General features: G+C 39.8%; 1 protein-coding gene across 2 annotated transcripts in view; it reads right to left on the bottom strand.

The window, feature by feature from the left end:
* Positions 1 to 11,619, bottom strand: part of LOC135127564 (sestrin homolog) — a 380,608-nt gene that overhangs the window by 1,614 nt on the left and 367,375 nt on the right. For both annotated transcript variants that reach the window (XM_064054033.1, XM_064054034.1), the window contains exons 5-9: positions 3,217 to 3,387; positions 2,248 to 2,430; positions 1,963 to 2,194; positions 1,540 to 1,876; positions 64 to 358 (exon numbers count right to left, since the gene is read on the bottom strand). In XM_064054033.1, coding sequence (XP_063910103.1) covers positions 64 to 358; positions 1,540 to 1,876; positions 1,963 to 2,194; positions 2,248 to 2,430; positions 3,217 to 3,387 — 1,218 coding nt within the window. The remainder of the gene's footprint in view (positions 1 to 63; positions 359 to 1,539; positions 1,877 to 1,962; positions 2,195 to 2,247; positions 2,431 to 3,216; positions 3,388 to 11,619) is intronic.

Consider the following 11,619-nt stretch of genomic DNA (forward strand, 5'->3'; position numbering starts at 1 on the left):
CTGAAGAAAACAAAAACCAAACCGTCAAAATCGACTCGCCCCGAAAACCCTCTCTTCACTCACCTTCTCGCTGTGCTTGAACTCCCGCAGCACCCGGTCGTAGTCCTTCTTCGTGACGCGCTCGGGGTAACAGCAGGCGCTCTTGATGAACGTCTTCAACGACCGCTCCAGCAGGTGGTTGATCTCGCCGTAGTCGTAGTCGTCGTGGCGGATCCCCAGCAAACACTGGATGTAGTTCCAGATGGCCCGACGGAAGCGCGACGTGTCCACGTCGGTACGCCCCCCCATGGTGTAGTAGGTCAGGTTTTGTGCCGTTTTGAATTTGTCGTCGAGGAGATTACCGACGTCATTGTATAACCTGCAAGAACGATTTTTTTTAAATTTACGGGTGATACGGGCGCGAATCAAGCTGACGAAGCGTGTAAGGCGCACGATATTTTATACTTTTTTAATTGACTATCTATTTTACTGATCCCGATTCACGTAGATTTTAGGAAGAATTGTCAATTGTAATTCAAACTTGTCTGCCGTCTAGCGTTCCACCTTATTATTATTAATACGGGAAGTATTGTTCAGAAAACAACTATTACTCATTTTCCTTGTACTGGATTGAATTAATTACTCCGTATTAATATGGAAAAACAAACGTTACAAACAAACCGCGGTACTGTACTACTGTACTTGTAAATGAGAATATAATTACATTTATGTAAAACTTGTTTTGTTCTGAAGTCAACAGAATTCTTTTTCTAGCAGTGAACACAAACAATCAAATGCCTGCATATTTTTCAAGTAGCAAGTAATTTTCGAAACTATGACTATGAAATACTAGATTCAGCGAAAATTTGATCACTCTCATCAAAAATTGTTTTCCAAGTTCGTGTTTTTAAGTGGTTTTTGGTGTAAATTAAAAAAACGACGATTAGATTATTATCTAATGAGTTTTTTATTCAGTACAAAAAACAGATCCTTTTATCTTTTAATTATTAAACATAATAAAGCAAAATATCTCAAGAACAAATTGTTAGCACTTGTTGCCAAGGACAGATTTATAGTCAATATTAGAAAGTGACGTAAATATACAGGGTGTTTTGTTTACAACACAGCACCACGTCCTAATTAGTCTTCCCCTTATCTGATCATCTCGATAAACCCACCTGATAAAAGAAATGTTATAAACATGTTCAATTACTATTATCGTCTACTATCAATTAAGCACCCTATTGTTACTAATTTTAACGCAACCTTCATGGGATTTCGAGTACCATCCGAACATCGACCAACCAAACTTTCCACAGCAAATTTCTTCCCATGCCGCACCGGTGTCATTTCACAACACCACGTCATTAATCTCATCCGAAGACCGTTTCCAAAACATAATTGGAACAACAAGAACAGGTTTGGTGAGACACAAGTGGCGTCGGTGCTAATGCCAGCTCGTTAAGGCTGTTTTTCGACCGAGATAAATCCACAAAATAAATTTTGAGCAGGGGTTGTGAGTACCTGTACTATCGCGGAAATTCGTAGCTGCTGACTTACCTATTAACCAGCGAATACCCGTGGTCGTTCCACGAGTAATCCTGTACCCTAAACGTGGGGAAGTCCATTTGTTCTTCCCTCTTGGCGAAATCCTGGTAGCCGAACTTCTCGTCTTCGATGAAACAGCTGATGTCCGCGGGGGTTTCCAGCCTCTCGCCGCCCACCAGCCCCAGTTCGGCCGACTGCGTTTCGATGTTCTCGAAGCGCTTCGCCAGCTCTATGGGGGTGCACTCTTCGTTTTGCTCGGACAGCGTCTTCATGCGCTGCATTATCGTGTTGATTCCTACTTCGGGTTCCGTGGGCGACGGCGGACCAACGTGAGAAGAGTTTTTCCAGTCTGAGAACGAGACAGCGAAATTGTGATCATTGTGGTCGGATAATCAGCGATAAGAATCGTCATCCCAGCACCAGACTACGACTTACCTTCGGTTATATCGACAGTTGGTATATCTTTGGGATTAGTTTGATTCGTATTGCTGGGCCGGGCCTGGATGGGCTCTCCGGGCATGTAGTACTTGTATCCGCCGGCTTGATCCACCTCTTGATTGACGCCACAAGCGAACACAAAAGAACAAAGCGAGTGAAAATGAGTCAATATGACTATAGCGTGTATAACTTCGGCCAAAGACCAGCTATCTTTCCCCTTTGTCAATTTCTGCAACAACACGAGAGTTAAGACGGTCCACGGTCTCGTCACCGCTCACTCACCTCAATATGAGACGTATTTAACTGCCAGGGCCTATGGGCTAATATTTTATTGATATCGTAAAGATTTTTTAACTTTGGTGGTATAGAACTAAGGCCTTTGAGCCAACTGTGTTCGCCTCCTAGCAGCAGAAACTCCTGCTTCTGCAGGTTTATCAAGTAGCCGCACTGATGTCGTCCTGCGGCCTGCAACAACACAACATCGTCGGTGAATTCGTGGAATAGAGCGGGTCCGGCGCGGACCCTTGCAGAGTTTTTACGTGCATTGTCGCCGTATTAATAGAATTCAGGAAGGAACTGCTCGGGACGATATTAATAAACATCCGCTGACGAAATATGGTGCAACGTGAAAACAGAGTAACCTTGGACGGATTCCGGATGATTAATCAATCGGTATCCTAGTTTGGGGACGAAAATAGTTCATCGCACCGAAAATAGCGGTATATGGGGGTACCCATTTTTATTTAGACGTGGAATTTTATTTTTTATGCGTGTTTGCGGTCGGTAATGGGAGCAGTTGATGGCGAAGAATGTGCTAGTACGAGTGTTAACTGCGGGGAATATTAAATATTGACATTAATGATTCTATTTTTAAGCGATGTAGTGAGGAATTGTGATTGATGGCACTAGGAACCGGAGAAAAATTGTGGCGGTACGTTTAAATTTGAATCGTCTATGTATGTAGTAAAACCGTGTCAACTAGAAATTGTCGATAAGATCTCCCGGACTTTTTTTGGCAGGGTTCGGTCGTTCTTAACGACGACTGTCCTCGCTCCCGCCAAACAACAGTTGGGCCGTCCGTTGTGCCATTTGAAATGAACCAACAACTGATAAGGGCCATTTATTTGTAAAAAAGTAACAATGCTCATCTTCACTCCTGATAACCGATAACTAACCGCTCCGCCACGAGAATAATGGCTTGTTTTCAATTCGGAAGCTCGTTATCGTCGACAAACACGTCACAGAACTCACCATTATTGCGATGTAATGCCTATAATGAAATGGAAGTGGTCCATCTCCTCGTAGTATGAAATTTTGAGTCTTGAGAAAGTGGTCCAAATATGAGGTGTGATACCCCATTACCTGACTCACATGGTCCAATCTGTTGCTTTGTAGAAAGGCATCCACGAAGAGGTTGTTTGTCTGGAAGAGAAGAGAAAAATCAGGCCGGAGAGAAAAAAGGAAAAGCGATAAACCGCTACACAAATACGATTTATTACATTTATCTAACATTATGAAATAAGTTCATAATGTCAGCGTTCAGTATGCAAAACAAGCTTAGTGGATATATTAAATTTACATAATTTATGCTGTTGCATTACACCCTCGAGCAACACGTGGCTAGTTTATTACGGTGTTTACTCCAAAATCGAACTTATTATGCGTGAATTTTAGTAATTCGGTATTATTTAACACCAGGCCAATTAGAGAATTTGGAATACTTTCGAACACAACATCGCGTCCGACTTTGAAGTCCTGTTACGTCACGGGCGGCACCAACATTCCCGTCTTAGTTAGTTGACAGTGCGGTCGAACGAAATTTCGACGTGTTGAGAAATCACTTTTACTATTTTCAAGGGGAGAGAACGACAGGTTCACCTCACGGTAATTTGTTTACGAGATTTTATAATTTCTTCACGGGTAATAAATATTTAATTGTTTACGATCGAGGCAAAATTGGAATGAATAAAATATGGTTACGCTGTTTTGTAAGTGGCGAACAATTACAATTTGCATTGGTGATTAATGTCGTGTCACTGGTCGACTTTTTGCTGAGGATTTCCAACAATTATTTTTAAAATGAGGTAAACGAGTCGGTCGGTGTTTCCTGATTGCGACTAGTCGCTAAGGGGAACCGTTTTGGGTAACCGTGACCACTTTGTCAACCGAAAAATGCAATATGGGTCAGTTTGATTGCGGGCTTTTGCCTTGAATTTGTCCACACCATTTGTAAACCCGTGCATTTTAAATTTTCTGTATCCCAAAAACATTTCTAAAAACAATCGCCGAAAACCTTGAAGTCTAATCTCAAAAATCCTGACACTTCATAATCTTGAGAATTTTATCTTTCCAATAGAGCCATTTTTGCGCCGATTGGTATTTATCTTGTCACAGCTAATTGGCTTTAATCTGCATACACAAGTCGATTTTTCCGTTTCCTATATCCTGGCGCCGCAGCGCGAATCGATCATAATCGCATACGGCGAAAAGCAGCAGCCCCAGCGCACCCTTGTCGCACTCCCATCTCTCGTAAAATCGTTTCGTTAATTAAACCCGGCGACTTCGAAACCAGCACAACAACACTGTGATAACAATTAGTGCCGATTAAAATAGAACCTATACGCTGAATTAGTCACGTCGACCAAGGTTTCAAATTTTTAAACTTTCAAAACAAACAACTTGTTTATCACGCGGGATAGCAAGTAGGTGTACGTTATCATATCAGTAATTTCTTTTGTTTTTACCACTTGTAACGTTAATAACTCCGGTCGTACCATTAGCATAATGAAAAACGCCAACATTAAGTAACAATGAGGTAAACATGGCAGCCGTACTGTTTTTTACAATTCTGCTCGCGTAAACAAGCTGTCGTTTTTTCGATATTAAAATTAATGAAACGGAATTACCGGCGAAGGACCGGCCGGGATGACAAATTACGCAATCGCGACTCCTTTACCTGCAATCGCCCGAAACTCCGTCTGCGCATTATTTTCCTTAATGTACGGACAGCCTTGGGACGTGTTTGCATAATTTTTGCACACATGTGTGCGAAAGCGACTCCTCCTCGTCTTTACTGGCTTCCGGGGTGCGCCAAGGATCAAATTTAGGTCCGTTATGTTTCGTACTTTTAATCAACGATGTAGTTTTTCTCAATCTTTCGACTATACACTTATCGCATTCGCCGTCTGCACGCACCATTACACAGCAACGGCAAAAACAGCAATATAATTAATAGACAGCCGAGAAAGTTGTTTTGTGTACGCAGGAAACTGCAAATTTATTCCGGAGCGGAGTTATTTTGCAAATTAATGATTATTCGAGAAATGTGTAAATAATAATAAAGTCCGCGAATATAAATGAGCCCCGCAAAAAATAACGGTTTCCATTTTGCACCTTTTACGGTAATTGCGATTTTTTGCCTAATTACGGAGCGCGTCGAAATTTATTTCCTTTAATAATTCTCGGGATTTTCCGGACGAAGGGTCGACACATGATTCATAATATATTCAAAATTCGATCGTAAATTTAAAGGGGGAGAACAACCAGCAGGGGAAGTTGAGCCTTGTCCGGCGATATGGAATTGTTATCAATGTTGCATTAGGAGAAAACACTCTGCTTTTAAATCGTCAAAAGGCGCATTAACTCGGATGAGGGGCGGCGCGCTTTCGACTTAATTTGATAAAAGACCGGGAAACAATTTAAAACAGACGCGATTTTTGCAAGGGGCAGCTCTGGGACCTCGTCGCTTCGCCGCGTCCGCGGACGATCTGTGTATGTATACAGATCGGTCCTGAGGGAGCAGGCGATATTATTGCCCCCCGAATTCCGACGTGTCTATTGTTCGCCGGATTCCTGCAACATTGAACGAGACAAAGCCCTCATTGTGAGCAATCCTGCCACGAATTAATTGATTCCCCTTTCGCGTATTGTGCATTGTCCGAAATCTGGCCTTTTTCAGCGCCAATCTCGAAACACAAACATGAACTCGCGTTATTAAAAGTTGGCACTCGCCCGATTCTATAAAAACAACATAAAACCAGATGATCAATAAAGTGTATGTAGTTTTTTCTTCCGAACTTTTCCCTTTTACTACTGTCTGGAACAAAGCCTGGAGTGAGTCATGTGGAGCGTTCGAAAGCGGTGTCGCAGGAAAAAGAGACTGCAGTGCAGCAGGATCGAGAAAAAGCGGCGAAACACATTTCCACTTGACTCGGTGGATTTTTCAAAAACATGGACGATTTTTTCCGCGTTGCATTAATTGCAGTTTCTCCTTGGGAAAACAGGAAGCGCAGGGGCGACGAAACCGCTCGCGTCGCCTTCGTAACAAAGCCATTGTTGGTCGCTGAAAAGTCATATGGGCGACAAGAACGCGATAATTTTATCAGTGCACAGCACAAACTATTGCGGCCGGCGATTAACTCGAAAAAACTCGTTTCCTGCTGCACGATCCTGCTGAAAGGGTGAGATAACGCCGAAACCTGATGAAAATTCTTGGTGAGGAAGACGTTATGCGGAGCGCTTTTGTTTTTCATTGTTGAAAGTGGTTCTGCTAACTTTTTGAATCGTTGACCATGATTTTCCGAAAATAGCTCGTGTCTTAAAATCGGTCTTTGTGCTAATTTCGCGTGTGTAATGATTCATAATAAAAGCCCTGTTTATTTAAGGACGGGAGTCGAAGTCTTGGATGTGATTTAGTGCGGTCGTGGCGGCGGCTGCACTCCGAGTTTCAGGTGGCCTTAATTATTAGTTGAAAGCCACAAATTTACAATTAATTCGGAAACAATGGCTTAACTTGCTGATACTGCATTAGAGGAAGTAATCGAGTTGGGAAGTCTTCGGGTGAGGTCGTCGCTGGGTTCCGACGGTAACTAAGTCGACGAATTTGATTTTTCGAAGCGGTCGGTTCGGTAGTTTAAAGTCCCGGCCGAACCGAGGCCGCCGAACCGAACCACTCTCGCTCGTTCTTACTTTCCTCGGGCCCACTTTTTGCTAACCCACATGCCCACCGAAGCGTGCCACTCCGCACTAATTATTCGCGAAAACCCCCGACCAGAAAAACGCGCTGACTAAGCCCGAACGTCGACAACAACAACAAATCGCATTAAATCCCGATCAGGGCCGGCTCAACGGCCGCGTAAATTTCCTAATTGTTTAATAGTTTGATGTGGAGCGCTGCGGCCGAATTAAGACCGTAATGGCATAAAGCGTTGCGTGCCGACAAGTCCTAAATGTGCGGACTTTGCAGCTTTACACGAACTCGCGCTGCGTAATTGCCGCGAGGGCTATTAAGGCCATAACACGTGCCTCACCTGTATGTGTGCAAGGCCTTTTTGTGCTTACGCAGGACCCTCGATTACGGCCCGACCGACCTCCATCGCTCAAATAAATGCATATGCCAATAACACGCGCCGGCTCCGGAGCCTCCGGAGCCCGACTCGAAACAACGGATGACGGAGGCGTCGCGACGCGGAGGGACGCCGGTGGAAGGGGCGACGAACAACGCGAGGGTGAAATTACCGAGCTGGCAGGTGCAAACTTATTTTTAATAAAAAACAACACCGCACAAAATACATTTTTATTTTCGTAGTGTGTACAAGCAACAGGCTGACGAAAGCAAAAATCAATATCATATTCTAAGAAAATCACCTGTTTGATATTTTCCAATTTGCTCTAAATTTTGATTACTGATCCTTCACTAGTGATGTAATTTTTGATTTAGGACAAAAAATTGGTCGAAGGAAAAATCATAACAATTCGTTTCGATTTTTTTTTTAATTTCTGTAAGTAAAAATCAGTGGCCGGAAAAATCGAGATATTGTAAAATTGAAAAACGAAAAAATCGAAAATTTGAAAAATTCAATTAAAAAAATTTTAAATCGGGAAATAGAAACATCAAAAAATCGTATAATCGATGAACTGAAAAATAAAAAAACGAGAAATCGAAAAGTCAAGAAGTCGAAAAATTGAAAAATAGACAAATCGAATTAGCCCAAATTTGATAAACTGAAACATCAAAAAATTTAAAAACCAGGAAATTGAACCATTAAAAGATCGAAACATTGAAAACTCAAAAAATCGGAGATTGGGAAATCAAAGCATCAAAAAATTGAAAAATCAAAAATTCTAAAATTCGAAAAATTGAAAAACCAAAATTTTAAAAAGTCTAAAAGTTGAAAAATCCAAAAATTGAAAAATCGGGAAATCAAACACCAAAAATTTGAAAAAATTGAATTGACACTTGAGAAAAAAACTGAAGAATTGAAAAAACAAAAAAAAAAGACGGAAAATTCGAGAAATTGAGAAACTGAAAATTTAGAAACTCCAAAAATCGAAACATTGAAAATTTTGCATGTACAAGCTACCGCCAACCCACCCACTTATTTTTTTTCTTAACAAGTACTAACCCCGCCCACCCTCCCTTTAGTTTTTTAGTACTGGTAAAGTACTGCACTTTCTAAGATAAGACTGATTTTGGCAAATGATATATCTTCCAAGATAAAAGAGGGCGGGTGGGCGGGGCTAGTACTTGCTAAGATAAGAATGATTTCGGCAAAAGATATATCCTTTCGAAAAATAGCGGGTGGGTGGGCGGGGTAGTACTTGCAAGTACAAGCTACCACCAACCTACTCACTTACTTTTTAAAAGAGTATATCGTTTCCCAAAATCAGTGTATCAAGTACTATCCCGCCCACCCGCCCTCATTTTTTTAAAAAGTATAATATTTGCCAAAATCTGTCTTATCTTAACAAGTACTAGCCCCGCCCACCCACCCTCTCTTTTCTTGGAAGGTATGTCATTTGCCAAAATCAGTCGTATCTTAGGAGTGTAGTTCCCGATTTTTTGAAGTCGGGAAATCAAAACATCAAAAAATTTCAAAACTGAAATATCGAAAAATTGAAGAATTGAAACATCGAGAAATCGAAATATAAAAAGATCGAAAAATCAAAAAGTCGATTAATCGAGAAATTGAAAAATTGTGAATTCGAGAGATCCTGAAGTGGAAAATTAAATAAAAAATAAAAACGGAAAGTCGTGAATCCAGAAAGCGAAAAATCCCAAAACTGAATCTTCGAAAAATTGAAAAATCAAAATTTGAAAAATTGAGAAATCGAAAAATCGGAGAGTAAAAGTTGAAAAATCCAAAAATTGAAAAATCGGGAAATGGAAACACCGCAAATTTGAAAAAATTAAAATTTTAAAAACCAACAATTGAGAAAACGAAAACCTGAGAAGTTAAAAAACTGAAGAATTGAAAAAACGAAAAATCGGGAAATCGCCAAGTCAAGAAATCGAAACATGGAAAATTTGAGAAATCGGGAAACTAAAAATTTAAAAACTCCAAAAATTGAAAAATTTACAAGTCGAGAAATCAAAACATCAAAAAAAAATCGAAATATTGAAAATTCCACACCGGAAATATCGAAAAATTTAAAAACACCAAAAATTGAAAAATCCCAAAACTGAAACTTCGAAAAATTGAAATATGTATCGAAAAATCGAAAAGTGAAATAGTCGATAATTTAAAAAATCCAGAAATTGAAAAAACAAAAACCTGAAAAATTGAGAAATTGAAAATTGAGGAACTCCTGAAATTGAAAAATCGAAAAATTCAAGAATCGAAAATTAAGAAACCCCAAAAATTTAAAAATTGAGAAATCGAAAATTTAGAAAATCCAAAAATTGAAAAATCGGGAAGTAAAAACATCAAAAAATTGAAAAGTCGAAGAATCAAAGAATCGAAAACACGATTAATCGGGAAATCGAAAATTAAAAAAAAAAATAAAAAACGAAAAATCTGAAAACTGAAAAATCCCAGAACTGAAACTACGAAAGACTGAAAAATCTAGAAATCAATAAGTGAAAGTCGAAAATTTAAAAAATCCAAAAATTGACAAAACAAAAGCCCGAACAATTGAAAAACAGAGAACCCAAAAAATCGAAAATTTAGAAACACCAAAAATTGAAAAATTGCGAAAACGAGAAATTGAAAACTTAGAAATTCCAAAAATTTAAAAATCCAGATGACGAGAAATCAAAACATCAAAAAATTGAAGAATCGAAATATTGAAAAATTCTAAAGCTGAAATATCGAGAAATCGAAAACTCGATTAATTGAAAACTTAGAAACGCCAAAAATTGAAAAATTATGAATTCCAGAAATCGTGAAATGGGAAATTAAAAAAAATAAAAAACGGAAAAACGAAGAATCGAAAAATAAAAAATTTAAAAATATGAAAAATCTAAAAATGAAAGAATCGAAAAATTGAGAGAACGCAAATCTGAAAACCCAAAAATTTAAAAATTGAAAAACGAAAAGTCCAAGAATCGGGAAATCGAAAAATAAGAAATTTAGAGCGGACGAACAAATAAGACATACATACAGACAGACAGACAGACAGACGATCTCGATAAAGGTCCGCCAGTTTTTCGAATCTGTCAATATCACTAAATATTATCAAGTTATCAAATTGGATATCACAACCAACTCAACTAACTTCACAACTTGAAATATAAATAAATTACTAATCGTAGTAGCGTAATTTTTACTCATTTTGCCAAATGATATTTTAAACTTGTGAACTTTGTACACTGATACCTCGCCAGTACGACGCTATCAATTTTTGATACAAAACAATCAAAAAGAAGCAGAATTCTCCGAGGACAAAGGTTCTTAAGGCCAATTATCAATCAGCAGCTTCAGTCAAACTTGGCACTCGGGCACTTCGACCTTACGTAAGCTCTCTCACAATAATTTGTTTTTAAAAACCGAAGATAACGCTATCTGTTTGTAGCCGGTCCCGATTATCTGCAAATTCTTTTGTAATACTCTCTTAGCCTCCTGACGTCATTGCGCACCCCCCACCTCCCCACAAATCCACTAATTTGATTCCTTTTATCTTCGTGTTTACACCGTCGAAAGCGTTTTTGATGATGGCCAGAATACGCCTCGAAATAAAACTCGTGAGGACGATCTATTTTCGGCGGCGCTCTGCTTAATGTCATTTTTCAACGTTCCTCGGCCGAATGGAATTAGACCACCAAAATCGAATCAAACCAAAGAAAATAAGGGCGAATTTCGGGACAAACACGAGCAAAAAATTGGGTACCTAGCAACAGCGCCGTTGTTATCGTGCATCTACTTTAACAGTGTACTTTGCATGCACCATTATCACTAATGAGAGATAAGTGTTTGGATCACGACGGTTCATCATTATTGAAATCGACGGGGTAAATCCGGGTTTCAAACAAAAGAGAGAAAACAGGTAGCGGCTATTATCAGTGCTTCCTCGTGACAATTTCGGGAGGTTCTGGCTCCCGAAATATTCAGCAGGGCCGCGGTAAACAAACCAAACCCAAAAGATTCCGTCGGCTTTTCGAATTCGAGCGCTGCCAATATGCGTAATATTTTTATCAACAGCGCTTTCAGATAATTTATTTGGGTCAAACGTGTTATATAATCCAGCGGCAGCGTGTTTGTTCTCGTCGAAAGGCAATCTTCGAACTTTGAAATGGTTCAATTTTGGCTGCTTTATCGTCGGTTTTGCGCAACGCGGGTTCGCAGTTATCGAAGTGCAGAAACCGTCAGGTACTCTTCGTCGACGATGAGTTATATAACGCGGGATTCGGCGTTATCTCGGCGCGGTTGTAAACAT

The sequence above is a fragment of the Zophobas morio genome, unplaced genomic scaffold (assembly GCF_036711695.1).
Source record: "Zophobas morio isolate AGI-343-1 ecotype UQ-CSIRO unplaced genomic scaffold, CSIRO_AGI_Zmor_V1 ptg000012l, whole genome shotgun sequence".
NCBI classification, from domain to species: domain Eukaryota; kingdom Metazoa; phylum Arthropoda; class Insecta; order Coleoptera; family Tenebrionidae; genus Zophobas; species Zophobas morio.